Source organism: Meleagris gallopavo, chromosome 1, assembly GCF_905368555.1.
Source record: "Meleagris gallopavo chromosome 1, MGAL_WU_HG_1.1, whole genome shotgun sequence".
NCBI lineage: Eukaryota > Metazoa > Chordata > Aves > Galliformes > Phasianidae > Meleagris > Meleagris gallopavo.
Window position 1 is genome coordinate 81,767,209 of NC_139404.1, and position 17,310 is coordinate 81,784,518.

The window sequence follows — 17,310 nt, forward strand, 5'->3', positions numbered from 1 at the left end:
TGTTCCTCCTGGTAAAGACCATGCTGGCCTTGCACCAGAAACGTCCCAGCATGACTCTGCTCACCTTTTCATAGAAAACCATAGAATCGTTTTAGTTGGATAGGACTTTTAAATATCATCTAGTCCAACTCCTCTACAATGAACAGGGACATCCACAGCTAAATCAGATTGCTCACTGCCCTGTCTAGCCTGACCTTGAAATTCTCTATGGACACTGCATGCATCATCTCTCTGGGCAGGCAGTTCCAGTGCTTCACTACTCTTACAATAAAAAATAAAAAATAAAAAAATAAAAAAACAAACAAAAAACATTCTTCTTACATCCAGTCTAGGTCTCCCCTCTTTTAAAGTCCCCTGAAGTGTCCCCAGCCTTGTGAGGCAAGAACATAAGGGAGAAGGTGTCTGGCTATGTTAGCTCAGAAATACATGCAGACTCTGTAAGAAGGGATAGAGCTGCACCCCGGGCAAGAGCCCTGCTCTTCCTTTTGGTAGGAAGCAGCTCAGCCACTTCTCTGAGTGCCCATAACGAATACTCAGGATCCCTTCCTTTCTGTTGTTTCCACTCCTGCAGCTCCAGGAAAATAAAGTGGATCACTGTACTTCAACACTAGCATGCCACAGGTCTTCAAAATCATCTCTTTTTACAGAGATTTTTTTCTCTCTCTCTTTTTTTTTTTTTAATAAGTCCAGCAGAAGTCTCCACCTATTTTCCAATTTATGTATAAATGTGTGGGAGCTGAAGATCAGGTGCTGTGAAAGGACAAAACAGTCATTTGGTGACAAGCAATCTGTTCTCAAGGTGTTTTTGCAAAAAAGATAGGAGAGTAGGATTTTATTCTTCCCTCAGAGGTTATGCATGTATCTTACCCTATTCTTCATTCCCATAAATCATGGTCTAACAGAAGTTTTCCCACACTATCGTTAGCTCTGGTAAAAGAGGTAAAATTTTATTCCAGTGTGTTCAGATTCAAAGGATTAGAAGAAAATTCCTTAAAAAACTATTTTCACCCTTCGTATCTGAAATGGCAGGTTGGATGAGTCTGCCCACATAGAAAGTCTGGCCAGAGGATGAACTGCGGGTTGTAAGGGGCTGCTCCCCAGCACTTTGCTGCTTCTTGGTCACACAGGCACACCATTTTTTCACATGGGTCTGTCAGGTTATCTGCAAAAGAAAATGAAGAAAGGATGGAAGATTCTATATTGGATCAAGGGGATAAGCAGTTGTAAGAGCGAGCAAGGCTCTAATAGGGAATACAGGTCATGGGAGGAGATGGAGGAACCAAGGAACTCAGCAGCAGGGTTAGCTATCTGGTTTCTTTGGGTCAAAATCTACAGAAACTGTACCAAATCATATATATGAAGCTATATATAATGTAATCATACAACTGCATGACTAGGTAAGGACCACAGAGAACACAGAAGCAATTAGCTCAGGTGGATGCATTGCAAATAACTGATCTTCATTTAACAAACCCCATCCCACCTATAGGTATCTTAAAGCCATTAAGCTGATATTACCTAAAAGCACAGTGCCTTGTTTATTTGAAGCTAGTCCTATAGATCATCTAACACTCTCCAAAGCCTGCAGTAGGCAAAAGTGTAATTTCATGCATATGTGTCCAGGCTTTGCTCCAAAACTAACTCTAATGAGTAGAAATCTTTCCAGATTTCACTGGACTTCGCTGGATCAACACTGTCTGATAAATACACAGAGCCCCTACTTTTAAAGATTTTCTGAGGAGAATCATGTGTCTACAGCTGAAGTGTTTCAATGGGCCCATTCACAAGGGCTCAGCAGTAAGTCCATTTCTTAATTAGCTACCAACACTGCCTGGTTTTCTCCCTGCCCTCTGCTTCTTGACGTCTTCCTGTGCTATGCCAATCACTGCCAGCCTACTGTCAGTATGAGAGCCTGGCTTGTAAGCCAGTTCTAAGAGCACAATGTTTTTTTTTTGAGCAGACCCCACAGCTCAAAGCTTTTTTTTTTTGTATTCCAGATATTTACCATATTGAATTCACTTATGTGTGATGGCCTAACTGAAGTATATGGTTTTGCATTTTTATTTTCCATTTCACAAGCAAAACTGCATAGCAGTAGTAAAAGATAAAGAAAAGTCCCAGGTAAAACGAGTTTCTGTTTAATTTACCTGAAAATATCTGTGTTTAGGATACAGTGCCAAGCCACAGGCATTTAATTTCCTCTTTCATAGCATGCACAGTGAAAGCAATTCTGCTTGTAATTTCTCTGGATATCATTCCTCTAGGTCCAGTGAATGTGCCTCAGAATATAACACTCCATTTGTTTTGCCTGAATTGGATAAGACGTCACACCTTCACACCTCAGTGAAACCTGCTGTAGCTTGGGGTAGGAAATATCCCTTCAGACAACATTTCCATTGTTCCTCACTATCATGGATGTAAGAGAAAGTGAAGTTTTTTGATTATTCAGAGAGAACAGTTACTGGTTGCTCATGGGGCCTTGCCTGGACATCAGTTAAGGAATATACAGCATCTGTTTAACTAACACTTCTGAGGCAGGCTGGAACAAGTGCAGCCCATTGTTATGGGACAGCATTGCATGTCTCATGTGTTTGATGGTAAGCTTTACATCTGCAATCAGGATAGTTCCCTCACATCAAAAATGAATAGTTACACATTGAAATAGCTAGCAGAAAATATCAGTTAGCTACTAAAATACAGAATGGATAAATCAGAGGAAGAGCAGTTATGTCCAGCAAAATATTCCTTAGCCAATACCTATTTAATAGATGGTTCTTGAACTGGGAAAGGATATACTGTGAATGTATTGTGCCACACTCTCTGTCTGCTGGCAGATTTTCAGCTGCTTGGGGAGGCTGGGGATTGTACTAGAAGAATATAATCTTCTAGCAAGGTAGAAGATAACTCAGTTTTCAAGCAAGTAGCTTTGATGGCATGGGGACAGGTTTTACTCTCACACATTCCTTTTCAAACTTTCAAAGAGCTATACAAAAGATTTTACCATCAGGGACTTTTGGAAGACTTCAAAATAGAAGTGACAAATTCTAAGACTCAAGTCATCTGGTGCATGTCAAAACAAACTGGTGTGTACTACTGACGGGCTGCTACTGTGCAATTCAAGACCTCCTTGACTGGTACCAGCTGTAGAGCTGAGCAAGCCTACACACACTGTATGTGCCTGTGGCACTTGAAATCACTCAACTCTGAAAGCCTCAAAATCCCCACCTCTGAGGCACACAAAGCTTTTGTGTTAGTCTGTGTTTCTGTGGAGGAAGGAGGGAACTAACACAGGCTACTGTGTCCTTACCGCACCGCACGGCATTCTGCTCGCACACCCACTGGTAGCGCTGTGCCTTTGGACTGCAGCCCTCTCTCTCTGCCTTGTCGTAGCAGCAGTCATGCCTGTGGCAGCACCTTAGGGAGAATAAAAGGCAGAGTTTGGGCTTGGGCAGCCTGCATACTTTGCTCACTGGTGTTTTCAGGCACTGTAAGGTTATTCCACTCACCCACTGCTTAATGACAGCTCTGTCAGTAAATCAACAAACGGAATGTTATGGCATTTCTATGAATGCTCTCTTGTCTTGGGAGCATATTAATGCCATATTTGTCCCCGTGAATACCACGTTTCTCCTTTCTCTAAGATTTTGCCTTCAGAAAAACACACAGTGGTTGTGGCCAATCCCAAATCATGGTAATCTGCCATACTGAAAGGAGCTGAAGCATTATGATGAGGTGTGTGACCATGGCTCACCAGCTGAGATTCAGATCATCTCAGAATCTGGTGTCAGGATGTCTTTCACCTTCCTTTGGCATCAGTGTAGCAGCTGGCTACAAACTCATCATCCTCAGAAGTAGGATTCATAGCAGTTGACTTTACAACCGTAAGCATAAAGGGACACAAAGGACTGATCTATGATCCCTTCCTGCATACCAAGAGCACAGTTCACATTATCATATTGCAGGGATCTAACGTAGGTGAAAAACATCACATTTGAAAGTACTGATTGCTTGTCATTGACCATAGAGAGGGCTGAAGGTGGCTAGCTCAGCTGTTATCTGTACCACAAGACTATTCAGGAAGAACATTTGCTCTGCCAAGTGCTTCAGAATACACAGGAAAACTTCATCCCACTTGAATTTTATTCCAGTAGTTTAGTGAAAGATTCAGCAATTGAAGAAGTTCTATGACGAGTAATAAGGTTTGTTTCAGCAAAAGCGATAGGTCAAAGGCTGGAGTGAGGGAGGAGCCATCTCCTGTTTCCAGAAGCTATCTGTCCCATGGGCACACTATGGAGGAACAAACATTTCCTCAAAGAACTTCAGAATGGAAATCAGCCTTATTGGATGTAAATACCTACAGGTTTTCCTGTGAAGAGTGACAACAGTTTCTGTAATTCACCCCACAGAACCAGCTCTGTTGGGCATGATGGCATATGGCTCAGATCTCTGTTGGTCCAGGAGCACCTCACTCCTGGGCTTGTCCTGAAGATGCTAGAAGTGAAAGGGCAAAGGAGAAAAGAATCCACTGCCCTGTAGAAAGCATTAATGTCTCAGCTTTCTTCAGCCCAAGGGAATGGAATTGCTCTTCGGTAAGAGTCAGAAGGAATAAACAGGAAAAAAATTTACAGTGAGAGATAGATCTTTGAGATGAGATCTTGTTGGAGATGGAAGATTGTCTATAAATCAGGTACAGACAAAAAAAAAGGAGAGCAGAAGAGGTGAGCCAGCTAGCGGTGAAAGCCAGCTGCTTCTTAGCTCTCTTAGTGAAAATTGGGGCAGTTACATGAATTCTGCAGGGCCACAGGAACTGGGGCACAATTCTATTTCCATTAACACTGTTTCCTCCTGCAGAGAGGTGACACCAACACAAAGTGAGAAGACTTTAACTCATATTTTAGTTGCTTTGAAAAGACTGTCAAGGTATGAAGAGTGAGGAAACCTATCATCCTTTTGCCATCTTCAGACATCTGTTCTATCTGGAAATGCCCTTTCCTGCATCTGGGTCAGAATGTGGTGTTGAACTCTAAATAGTCTGCTAATGCTCAGTCAGACTAATGCAAACAATGCCAGCCAACAGTATGGCAGAGCACTGGTCAATAATTATAAAAGACAAAAACAACTGGGTCCATCGAGTTAACAAACAAAATACATCATCTGGTGGGATCAGACAGCTCTAGTGGCTACAGACAACTCTACTGACCCGGTCTGACCCCTGAGTGAGCACAGCTGCCTTTAAGGTAAGAATTTGTCACACTGTGTTTGTCATGTAAACAGCTCAGCCATCTCCATGGTGCTTTAATCCAAAAAACAGAGAGGAAATCTCTGTGAGTTTGCCCGGACTTAGACGAGCCATATATGCCACCCTGCCCCTCATGTCACCGATGCTTTCAGGGAGATTCTGAGCACTTTTGGTCCTGCTCAGCAAAATGGGTTTTGCCTAAATACCTTTCCTCAAGGTTTCTATGGATTTGCTTTGCATAAGTGGGAATGTGAATGCGTCCTTCCGGGAAATCTCAAGCAGAAGGGTGGTGCCATGTCCAAGCTGTGCATCTATGCCTATGCACCTATACACCATGTTTCTAGGACAAAAAAAAAATAAGGCCACAAGCCCAGGGAAATGCAGATATTATGGCAGCACTCCTTTCAGTTGTGGTGCAGCAATGCAAGGAACAGAACTGGGAAGGAGAAACAAAACTATCAACATTATGGAAAAGAAATGCCATCATGACTTGAAGACATCATGGAACAAAAGGAAAAACTGGCAATACCGCATTGAAGTCAGAGTGTGGAATAAACCTCATAAAACCACTGCCTACTCAACAACACCTTTTTTTCCCTCCATGAAAGAGGGATGCTGAAAAGCACCCTAGTCCTGTTTAGACAGACTGACTGAATTACTCACAAGCAAATCACTCCTAGGTTTATTACTGAGACTCTTAAAACAGACAAGATGAGGTGAGTCATTTCCAACTGTATGTGTCCTTCAAGACCTGTAGCTTTGCCACTCCACATCTTTCTTCTCTAGAATTGCAAATAAGGAAAATAATGTGGTCACTGTAGCTGGCATGGGATACTCAGCCACAATGATTCTTGCAGTATCAGAAGATTCCTCTGGTGAACACAGCCTGGAAACATTTCTAACTAAATGTAGTGTGTCCTAGCTAAAAATCAAACTAAAAAATCTTTCTTGTTTTCACAAAGCATTGCTGCTATGCAACAATACTGAATGCTTTTAGAGTATCAAGCTTCCTAAATACCTAACTCTCTGGTATTTAGAGGCACTTCCATTTGCAGAGATACTTTTTTCTGCCAGTAGGATAAAATCCCCATCCCATGGAAATCAAAGAGCAGCAGAAACATCCACCAATGAATACCTGATCAGATGTTGCTCTCTATTTTTCAGGAGTATTGAGTACTTGCATCACCCAGAGTCACCTAAATCTGGTATTGGTGAGTATCTGCGGAAAACAGCTTCTAGGTGACTCCATTTGGGCCTTCAGCAAATGAAGAATTCAAATTAGTGAAGTCATGTTTTACTTTAAAGAGTTGACTGTAAGAGTCTTGATGATTAGAGATTATAAAGCTTAACAAAAATGATGAGCATATTTACAATCACAGCTGAAAATGGTTACAAGCATATCAAGAGGTACTATTAAAGATTAACAGTAATTTCTAGGCCTGAAACCTAGGACACATCATTGCCAGCTACTCATTTTTTTTTCTAAGTCTTGTGTTGACTGTTTCACAGATAGCACCCATAAACCAAAGATGTGAAAAAATGGCTTTGGGAAGGAAACTTTCCCCTGCATTAATGAAGAGAGATGCATTAATTTAAATGCTCCTTACTCCTTTATGCCCACAGAGGAACTGGTCATTAGCCTAGATATCTTCCTTTCTTTTTTTTTTTTTTTTTTTTTTTTTAAACGTGATGTCTCCAGGAGCTGGGCACCCTGGAAAGCTCAGTCAATTTCCTTTCCAATGAGCTATGCATTGCCTTCCCTTCTGAGAAGTGTGTGGATAACACCTGACTTGCTGACTGCAGATAAAAGCAGATAGAATTGTATGCTCTGCCTTTGAGATTTTAAACCAGACCAGATTGCACATAAAGGGCTCAGAGCACACCAAAGTCCATCACATTAAAGATTTACATGTATGGTAACTGCAGAGTACAAGAAGCCTTTCGTGGCAACATCTCATCAATTCATTTTTACTCTTGGAGATAAAAAGCACAGCATTTAGCAAGGAAAAGGGGAAGAACTACCATGTTCCAAAGTGTTGTTTTTCGTGCTTGATTCACTTTAAACAGACAGGTGATGAAGACAACAGGTTTGATTAACTCCTTGCAAAATTCTAGATCCCTCCAGAGGGTGACCAGTAATATTCCTATCACTGCCATTTTCAGGATGACATGAAATTATCATCCAAACCTTTTAATCACTCCTATCTCTTCAGGTAGGGTTTACTTTCTATGAATAAGATGTACTATTTAATGAGGTCATATCCTGGTTTCTTCCTTGCCCTCCACCCACACAATATAAGGTCCCAGGAGCTGGCAAGGCCCTCATTCAAACACCAGATGGTACATGGCTCCTTGCTCATAGTTGACAAATATTAGATTTCCTCAGTAGTGAGTTCTTAGAGGCACAGGAGTACAGCTAGGGAAGAATATGGAGATCTACACTGCTTTTGGACACACAGTTGTGGTTCTTCTTACCAGTCTGTTTTATCTTTAGGCCAGCCTCGTCCTCCCAATCCACAGTAACATCCATAGCCAATATATGCCAAGGGAGACCGTCCCGTCCCACATGATATAGCTCCTGCCAATTCAATGATTCCTCGGGTGTGTAGTGAATGGGATTTTCCCAGAGCGCTTTTCCAAACTGCAAAGACAGGACACGGTTTCTACACAAGAAAATGCTCTGATTTTCTTAAAACCCTTACAGGGAAATTATTGGCCTTGACTAGTTATTTAGATGGAGCCTTGACAATCTAACTAGCCATTATGTTCGCCCTGCAAAGATGCAAACATACTCCACATAGGCAGCTCAGATAAGCCAGACTTCCTTGCTCTGGTGCACCAGTGTGTGACTGTAGCTAGATTGCATCTGCGGCTACCTTGTAATTTGAAGCTACATGCCCAGATTTGCACATTATGGAGTCTGAGAAGTTCATCTTGGCTGGGGTTATGCAAGCTCCATGCAGAGTCAACTAGGGTTCACTGCACCGTAGAGTTCCTAACCTAGCACAGCATATTGGCTGAGCCAGGATCCCAGGTGCATTGTGAAGCAGCAGTGAGCCAGCACCCAGACTCCACAGAAAAAGAAAAAAAAAGAGGTTTCTCTGTTGCCCAACACGCCTTGTATTATTCATGCTTTTCCTACTATTCATGATATTTCAACTTGTTTTCTAGATCATACAGAGCTGACAGCACTACTAATTCTCTCCAGAAACAGATGCAAGTGCTCAGGCCTGCAAGGCATACTTTATTCAAGACAGAGGACCTAAGTAGCTAGGATGTGTGGATAATGGTCTTCTTGTGAGCATTTTGAAGTGCTGGCGACACGTACACTCATTTCTGTTATTACAGCCCACTTAAGTCATAATGCTAAGTTGGCTGCATAAATCTGGGGAAAAAAAAAAAAAAAAAAAAAAAAAAGGAAAAAACAAGAAGTTCTTTGTTACTTGAAGTTCAGACAGCCACCTGAGCCAGTCTGGAGTTTTTTGAGTTAAAGGTCTTTCAAATAATATCGTGGTTTCAAATGTTTAATTTAAAACTTTTTTTTTTTTTTAAATAAAGAGAACCACCGACTCAGTTGCAGAAACTGTTATAGAAACCAAGAGTATCTGCCCCAAACACATAAATCACTTTGAAGCTTGATAGGAACTCTGATGCTTATCACAGTAACAATGGCAACAAACAGCAGTGATTAGTGATTACCCTCCTGGGCTCACAATGAACTACCAAGTGTACTTTGGGATCTACTAACATGCACCACAGACCATCCCCATTAAGGCTGAGCTGCTTACCGCTGGTACCAAACCCCTTGGAGGTGCTGCCAGGCTCCCCAGCATTAGCCCCACTGCCCGCAGCTGTTGGATGGCCTGAGCATAGGATGGGGCTCTCAGCATTTTGGGGCCTGAAGGAGCTCACACCACAGAGCAGTGCTTTGACCCTGAGCTTGACTTCTTTATAGTACTGTGCAAACACGGGTTAATTAATCCCCTAAACCACTCGGGGACTCAATACTATTATTAAAAGTGTTACTTTCCTTTTAAAACCTAGTCATCTAATCCCCTCTCTTGGGCCTCTCCCCTCTTGTACTCCTGCTCACTTTCTGGGCTTGAGCCAAACCCCCTCCAAAGGCAATGTGGGTCTGTCCTCATTACTGTCAATCTGTCCATTTGCTCCTCTCTGCTAATGGTGGGCTTGCACCCCAGCCCCTGGTGCTTCCGTCATCATTTTACCCCAGCAGCTGGCTGCAGCCAGCTCAGAAGGGAGCAAAGCCCCCATCTCAGGCCTTCACACAGCCTCCTTATGTTTCCAGTGCACTCCTCAGGGATTAAATGCACATTCCTGAAAAAGTAACGGCTCCCCTCACCTGAACACTACTTGAGTGTTCAGTTTTTGTGCTAAAAACACATTAAACCCGTGTTGTTTGAAAGCTAAGTGGTGACCTGTTTCCCTTGTCCAAACAGTGGATGCAGTCAGCAGCAAGCTGCAGGTTTGCCACAGGTAACGCCACCAAAACTGCTGAACTGCTCTGGATTTTAGGCAAAAATCACACTTCTACTGCTTCAGACTGCAGACCTAAAAATGTTCCAACAGAAAACGTGTTTGTAGGTGTTCAACCTTCTTCCTGAGAAGGAGCTTGGTTTATTTTTTCAGACATCTTTCCTGACCTTTTAAGGCGGGACCACTGGACTCAGCCTGGAAACAGAGGCTGGTGTAAGGTAACTGTGCCCCACCCAGAAGAAAGACCATTTTTCTGGGGGGATATCTCTGAGGATCAAGGAACTGTAATTACAGCACAGAGCCAGTTATGAAAGCAGAGAAAAGGACCCAGAGGGAACTGAGTCTAGAAGGCCTTAGGCTTTGCTCCTTGAGAGTTTGACATAATTGAGATATTCAGGCAGCATCTGATGTTTCCGTCTTATCATTTGAAATCTGGGTGGGCGTAGAGCAGGCAGCAAGATACACTAGCTGGTAGATGGTTGGCCTTAGAAAGCACATTTCACTATCCAAGTGTTCAGCTAATAACTGGAGCAGAACCAAAACTGCATTTTCTACACTGGGCAGCTAAGCAAATGTGTGGAATCTGTGAGAGAGCCCAAGTCTTCCCAGCAGCTTGAAATCAGCCACATCCCCCATTAGAGTATGGTCTATCATTAGCTATACAATGAATGGGGAACCTCAGCAGGGAGCATACCTGCAAGGAGATGAGAGGAAGTGGGTCTGACAACTTAAACCTGCTATTTCCTTTTGAGACAAGCAGCCTTTGTTGTAGATTAAGGCAGTGTTGTTTGTTTGTTTTATTTTATTTTAAAACAGTGCTACAGATATAGCCCACTAAGGACAAGAAAGTAGACATAACAATCTCAAAGGGTGGAAATTCTAGTTTGCCAAGCACAAGAAAGTATAAACAGTTGATCACAGATATGCAAAAAATGAATGAGAAAGAAACAATTTAGCCACAAGTATGGCAAACATACAATGATATGTTGATACCAAAAAGAATGGATGAGAAAGTGTCCTATAAATCACTTCTTGGTTCTTTAAGGCATACCTGCATATTAAAAAAATACACCTATCTTTAAGGAGACGAGATTAAAGTGGGACAGCAGCTATTCCTTCCCAAATCTGTAGTCTTCCCTCCATAATACACATTCCCAGTGAAGTTGAAATGCAGTAACCAATTAGATACTGTAAAGAAAAATATTTTGTTTTGTTTTTTTAACAGCTATGTGTAAACAACCTCACTTCCATTCGAGATGTACTTGCTTTGCAAAGGATCACCAGGCACCTAATCCTGTGAAGAATTAAAATAGAGGCCTTTGTGTGAATTCTGACTGTGTCTGCTTACAGGCATGAACCCCAGAGATAGCACAGGTAGAACCTCAAACAATTTACTGTCATGCTGCTATTGTGTGTCACATCTTTATGTTAGCAGACATTCATTGCTTTTCTTAAAGGATTTTTTTTTCTTTTTGAATTTTGTACGAAAAAAAGGCCAGGTTGGATGAGGCCCTGGGGAGCCTGATCTGGTAGGTGGCAACCCTGCTTACAGTATGGGAGTGAAACTGAGTGGGCTTGGAAGTCCCTTCCAACCCAACCATGAAGATGGCTCACTCAGAAGAAACTGGTATAGAAAGAAGGCACTTCTGCAAAGAAACACCAACACCAGCAACCGTGTAGCAGAAAACTATCCTCAAAAGAAAGTGATCTGTGTTTTTGCTACTGAAACCACCATGGAAACAAAACAGACAGGCAGCTTGCTTACACAGTCCCGCACTACAAAGTTGAAGAGGGAAAAAAAAAATGGCAGTGCTTTTTACTCTGCCAAATACTATGGGTGAAGTAGGCAAAGCTGGCAGCAAGGGGAGAAGCTGCCCAGGGTAGGGGTTATTGAGGGGGGAGGAGAGGGAAGGGATGGAGTGTGGATGCAGCACTCACCTGCCTGCAGCAGAAGCAGCAGCAGCAGCCGCCAGCCCATGAGCAGAGCTCCTCGGTACCGGTATGATGCCGTACTGGCGTTCAGCAGCCCAGTGCTGCCAAGCAAACGGAGGTGTGGGTGTGTTCAACAGCCCTCCTCTCCCAGGGTTTTTATGCATATACATCTGCCTGTCTTCGCCTGCAAGAGAGAAACACTCCCTCCTGCGACTTCCCTCAGTCCCAGACCTCCCAAGGGCTCCCTGCTGTGCTGCTGAGGGCCAGGGCTGCCCCTGTGTGCGTGCCAGCGGCTCCAGGAGGGGCTGGCATCCCCAGGGCAGCCCCAGCACTAAGCTGTGTTCCTTCACTAAGCTGTTTTCTTATAGACCCTGGTTAACCTCTGAGTGGCTTTGGAAAAGGGAAGCTTACCACTACCCTGCCTGCGGCTTGGGTTTTTCTGCTGCAGCATCCACCTGACAAGGATTCTCCCTTTTTATAGATCATTCTTTCAGGGTATATATATAGTTTACATAAAGATTTTTCATATTTAAAAAAGAAGAGACAAAACTATAATATAAACACCTAAAAGAAAAATAATCCTGTTAGATACAAATATCTAATTATAAACTGACCAACACAGCTAATTCTGAGCTACTCCTGAGGCAAAAATACCCACTATTGCTGCACCTAACCAATACCAACTAATTTCCTGAACGCTCCCCAGTATGTGGGTCCCAACCACAGACAGTGGTTAGGATCAGATCCTAAGGGCTGAGCTGACATATACTGAGTTCATGCCAGTTGCTGCAGGAAGCCTGACTGCAGAGGCAGTGGCTACAACAGGCTGCTCCACTGGGAGAGGGAGAGAAAAAGAAAGCTGTCAGCCTGTTCCTGAGGCACCCCTTGATGACATTCACTGTGGTAAAGCTGTGCCTCCCTTCTTAATGGTGTGCTTCTAAATATTTGCTTGCTAAACATTGGCATTTGAATCAAAGGTCAGTGGCAAGTGGCTTACTTGGGCTTCCTTTTTCCTGAGCACAGTCTGGCTGCAGCTGCAATCTTTACTGGGCAAGTTTTCAGGACATAGTTATATACTGGGTGCCTATTGTGACACGGGGCACATGAGAGAACAGAGGTAGGCAAAAATAGGCACAGCAACAGAAATGCAGGGCATGGACTACACCAGTCATGCAACTGCTTTTCACTCAGACAGGCGAGTACAAACCTGCAGTGACTGTGAGCCTGAAATCTCACCTGAAGGCCCACCACTACCTCTGCCATGGGCCATATCCTTGCACCAGGAAAGGGAGGAAAGCCATGGGAGGACCCAACCACATGGTCATGTGCAATCTCACAGTGTCCAGGAGTAGCCGTGCAGCTTATCCTTCCTTGGGAATTCTCTCAAGTAATTAGACTGAAGTGGTAATTTGAAATCCTAGTTGAGCTACTGCTGGCTAATATTTAACCTCACAGTTAAATAAGGAAGGAGGATGTTAGAGGTTTGGTGTCCCCACTCCTGGGGCTTTACGGATGCAGATCATCAAAACAGGAAGTGCAAATAAGGAGAGAAGCTTTAAAGAATCATGTGGGGGCAGATTGAACAAGGCAACCATTAGAGCGAGTTCCAATGGCAGACACCTGAGAGGTCACCATCTTCAGTGTGGACCAAAGGAGCGGTGTGGCAGATTACTTACTGCATTCTCAGGGTTCCTAAGCCAGGAGATGAACTAGAAACTGCACAGTGCCTAAAGGACTGAGTAAAATACAGATTGAATGTTGTATCTCATCCTGGTATCTTATAGGCTCCTTGTCTACATGGTCTGTTGTTTGGTTTGCACTCTACCTCCAGTGTGCGACACAAAAATTGACTTTCTAAACAAGGAAATGAGGGACCAGAACAAGTAGTAGCCAACATTCACTTGTGAAAACAGTTGTGCACACCTGAAGGGGAGCTCCACTGAGCCTCTGGCAGGAAAATGAACACAGAAATAGTAACCTGCTGCTTAACTCTGATGGACTGTCCGTCACTGTACACAATCTGCAAAGCCAGTTTGAGTGCTCGAATCATCTACTCTATGGCTTGGATATATCTGAGTCATTTAGGTTTGAAATGTACATTAGATGTCTTTATTTCAAAGACTTCTTGAATTACAAACCTGATCAAAAAGGCATTACAGCATTTAGATCGCAGTTTCATTCTGTTCTTCACTTTTTCATACTCCCCTCCTCTGGAAATATTATTGTTTTTCCCCAGATCAGCAATAAACACAAAATAAATACAGACTCCTCTGATAGCCAAATGCATTTGCCATGTCTGAAGAAGAATTAAAGTATTGTTTCCTTGTGATTACTTCACATTGCAGATTGGTTGAATGTTATCTATCTGCAATTATTGATTGCTGTTGCCAAAGTTAATTAACATACAAATGAAGAGTATCAAATTAAGTGCTAATCATGGTCTCACTATGCTATGGTAAGCACACTGGGATCATTAGGACACTTTTATAATTGCTTAGGGAAAGCAAATTTCACTTCCTTCATGTGTATTTTGTATGTTACTCTGCTGGAACCTTGCTAGTAATAGAAGGTAGCACATAAGGGTATTGGGTATCATCTAAACAAACTGAGCTATACAGACAGGTCACCACTTCTCCACAACTGCATATAGAATAAATTCACTATGAGTCTCAGTTGACTCACTTGGGTTAATTAGTCTACACAATCTGAAGGCTATTCAGGTGAAATAGCTCTGCAGGAAAAAAAATAGAAATCCCATTGATTTGCACCATCAAAGCAGCTGGCCCTCCATTTCTTCTTGGGTGCAGGGATGAAACTATTTCATGCTCTTGAGCTTCCTGTTACTGAAAACAATTATTAGAGAAAGTCTTCAGACAAAGGGAAGAAAAAACTACAAGGATTACACAATACTTAATGATTTTCACCTGATAATTTTTGTGATGTATTTTCTTGTAGAAGCAAGGCTGTCCTTTATCCCACACAGGCTGTTCTTCAGATGAAATACCCAGCCATTTCTGCGGGTGTCAGCACCAATGGCAAGGTGAAGCCTCTGCAACACTGAGGTTTCTTCAATGCAATGTGAATTAGCGATTCTGTCCCTCCAAAATATTGGTGTACAGGAGCATGACAGAAGAGACTCAAAGACAGAGAGCAATAGTTTCTGTAGTGGCAGTTAGAAGATAAAGCCAGCTATAGAGTAAAACAAGCTCCATATTACCTATTAAGAGGGAAAATAATAACTTCTAGGACTGCCATAGAGTTGGCATAGAGCTGGGAAGTTAAGCAATAGAGTTAATATAGCAACATAGTAAACATTGTTGTCTAATATGTTTCTTGAATGAAAGGACTGCTCATGATTTACTGACAATACAACCTTGTCAGATTTAGATGAAGACAGAGCATTTATTATTGTTTCCAGGTTACAACTGAGACCCAAAAGAAACTTTTACAGTGTCTATTGTAAAAATGTGAGTGCCAGGCGTGCAGCATCTACGGCTTCACTGCTACAGTGCTCTGGGGTCTTAACTTCATGGTGGTATCTCCAAAAAGAGAAGGTTGAGAAGTGCAGAAAGGGAGAAATGCTATAGGACAAGCTAGCTCAGAGAAGAGACTCACGTCCTCCAGAAACTGTCAGGGTTTGGTGGACACTGTCTTACTAGAGCAACTGTCAGAGCAATGGAGTCATATCCCCTAAAAGATTTAAGGCTGAAACAGCATTTAATCACAGATTGCCAGGATACCAGAAAGGCAGCACGCACAAAGCTTACACTAAAAAATAATGGAAATAACAGAAATAATGGAATTCCCGAGTGATCCAGCCTCAGCCTGATGTGTCAGCTGACCAAGTAAGAGAACAAAGACATGCAATGGGCATAATGGACATGTCCAACATAAGCTCCAGGGTGAGCTAACAACAGTACAGCAAATCAATTGACAAAGTAAGAAAATAATGGAAATAATGGGAATAACAGAAATAACCTGACGCATTCAGCGTTAACCTAATACGCCCCTTGACAAAGGAAGAAAACAAAAATAACTAACTAACATAAGGAACAGTAAACCAGTGAGAGTCAGATGCTTTAGATGAGCAAGTAAAAAAATAATTGTAATAATTGAAGTGAAATAACAAAGAAATAAGCTACTGAGTGAACCAGCGGTATTCCAGTGCTTTAGCTAAAAAAAGTCAGAAAATAATGGAAATGAAAACATGAAAATAATGTATGCTTAATAGTAAGCATACAATCATAGAATCTGTAGAGTTGGAAGGGAGCTTGGAAAGCCATCCAGACCAAGTCCACTGCAATGAACAGGGACATCATGGCTGGATCACATTTAACAAGGCCTGATCCAGCCTCGCCCTGAAGGTCTCCAGGGATGCCCCATCCATGGGCAAGCCGTCCAAGTCTTCGCCACCCTCACTATAAAAGACTTCTTCCTTATATCTAACCTAAAAGAACCCTCTTGAAGCTTAAAGCCATTTCCCCTCGTCCTATCACGGCAGATCCTGATAACAAGTCTGTCTCCTTCTTTCCTGTGGCTCCACTTCAGATACAGAAAGGCCGCTACCAAGTCCCTCACAGCCTTCTCCCCCCCCTTTCCAGAGTGAAGAGCAACAGCTCTCCCAGCCTATTCTCACAGCAACAGAGTTCCATTCTGAGATGATTTCTGCAGCCCTACTCTGGACACTGTCCAACAGGTCTACATCTCGCCTGTACTGAGCAAACCACAGCTGGATGCAGTATACCAGGTTAGGTCTCACCAGCACGGAGAAGAAAAGCAGGATCACCTCCCTTGCCTTTCTGGCCATGCTGATCTAATGGACAGCAGGATACAGATGGAAATAAAGGAAGACGGATCCAGACAAAAGAAATGGAAGTCCAGCAAATAAGAAACACGGAAATGACACGGAAATGACACGGAAATGACACGGAAATGACACGGAAATGACACGGAAATGACACGGAAATGACACGGAAATGACACGGAAATGACACGGAAATGACACGGAAATGACACGGAAATGACACGGAAATGACACGGAAATGACACGGAAATGACACGGAAATGACACGGAAATGACACGGAAATGACACGGAAATGACACGGAAATGACACGGAAATGACACGGAAATGACACGGAAATGACACGGAAATGACACGGAAATGACACGGAAATGACACGGAAATGACACGGAAATGACACGGAAATGACACGGAAATGACACGGAAATGACACGGAAATGACACGGAAATGACACGGAAATGACACGGATCATTAGCTCACCCTGGAGCCTATGATGGGTATGTCCATTATGCCCATTACATGTCCTCATTCTCTTACTTGGTCCGTTGGCATGTCAGGCTGAGGCTGCATCACTTGGGATTTGTTATTCCCATGTGCGCTTCGCATTTTTATATGTTTTCTGATTTGCTGGACTTCCATTTCTTTTGTCTGGATCCGTCTTCCTTTATTTCCATCTGTATCCTGCCGTCCATTAGATCAGCATGGCCAGAAAGGCAAGGGAGGTGATCCTGCTTTTCTTCTCCGTGCTGGTGAGGCCTCACCTGGTATACTGCATCCAGCTGTTGTTTGCTCAGTACAGGCGAGATGTAGACCTGTTGGACAGCGTCCAGAGTAGGGCTGC

At 42.9% G+C, this 17,310-nt stretch overlaps 1 protein-coding gene across 1 annotated transcript; it reads right to left on the minus strand.

Moving 5' to 3' along the window:
- Positions 1–926: 926 nt before the first annotated feature.
- LOC100551192 (phospholipase A2-like) lies at positions 927–11,834 on the minus strand. Its single transcript, XM_003202741.5, has 4 exons — positions 11,672–11,834; positions 7,715–7,880; positions 3,308–3,414; positions 927–1,162 (listed from the first exon to the last, which is right to left on the minus strand). Exons 1-4 carry the CDS (start codon positions 11,709–11,711, stop codon positions 1,005–1,007), a joined length of 471 nt encoding a protein of 156 aa, XP_003202789.2. The 5' UTR covers positions 11,712–11,834; the 3' UTR covers positions 927–1,004.
- Positions 11,835–17,310: the final 5,476 nt, after the last annotated feature.

What these genes read in the sequence shown, in the direction of transcription:
- LOC100551192 (XM_003202741.5), bottom strand. Translation starts at nt 11,711, where the DNA reads ATGGGCTGGCGGCTGCTGCTGCTGCTTCTGCTGCAGGCAG. An exon ending in GCTGCTTCTGCTGCAGGCAG is followed by an intron (nt 7,881 to 11,671) that starts GTGAGTGCTGCA and finishes CTGTCTTTGCAG; the next exon opens with TTTGGAAAAGCGCTCTGGGA. An exon ending in CCTAAAGATAAAACAGACTG is followed by an intron (nt 3,415 to 7,714) that starts GTAAGAAGAACC and finishes ATTCTCCCTAAG; the next exon opens with GTGCTGCCACAGGCATGACT.